The sequence below is a fragment of the Merops nubicus genome, unplaced genomic scaffold (genome assembly GCF_000691845.1).
Source record: "Merops nubicus isolate BGI_N331 unplaced genomic scaffold, ASM69184v1 scaffold42030, whole genome shotgun sequence".
Lineage (NCBI taxonomy): Eukaryota > Metazoa > Chordata > Aves > Coraciiformes > Meropidae > Merops > Merops nubicus.
Genome location: NW_008582956.1, coordinates 5,298 through 5,664, shown reverse-complemented (window position 1 = coordinate 5,664; position 367 = coordinate 5,298). Strand labels below are relative to the sequence as shown.

At 59.9% G+C, this 367-nt stretch overlaps 1 protein-coding gene across 1 annotated transcript in view; it reads left to right on the top strand.

The window, feature by feature from the left end:
- OSBP2 (oxysterol binding protein 2) overlaps window positions 1-367 on the top strand; it is a gene marked incomplete at both ends in the record, with an annotated part of 10,663 nt that overhangs the window by 5,885 nt on the left and 4,411 nt on the right. Inside the window, one exon of the mRNA XM_008939214.1 lies at window positions 240-363. Coding sequence (XP_008937462.1) covers window positions 240-363 — 124 coding nt within the window. The remainder of the gene's footprint in view (window positions 1-239; window positions 364-367) is intronic.

Sequence of the window (367 nt, the reverse complement as noted above, 5' to 3'; positions counted from 1 at the left end):
GTCTCCTGCTGTGGACAGATTCCAAACCCACCTGGATGTGACCCTGGGCACCCTGCTGTGGGTGAGCTGCTGGAGCAGGGGGTTGGAGGAGATCCCAACCCCACTGTGCTGTGACTGTGCTCAGAGGACACATGTGCTGTCGGTTGTTAGCAGGGCACGGCACTGGGGGAAAGACAAAGGGCCAGGTGCCCATCTTGGCAGCCCTCCTGCTTTGCTAACGCCTCCTCCTTCCCCTCCAGGTCAACTTCAACGAGCCTCTGTCCATGCTGCAGAGGCTGACGGAGGACCTGGAGTACCATGAGCTGCTGGACAAGGCGGCCAAGTGTGAGAGCTCCACGGAGCAGATGTGCTTTGTTGCCGCCTTTTC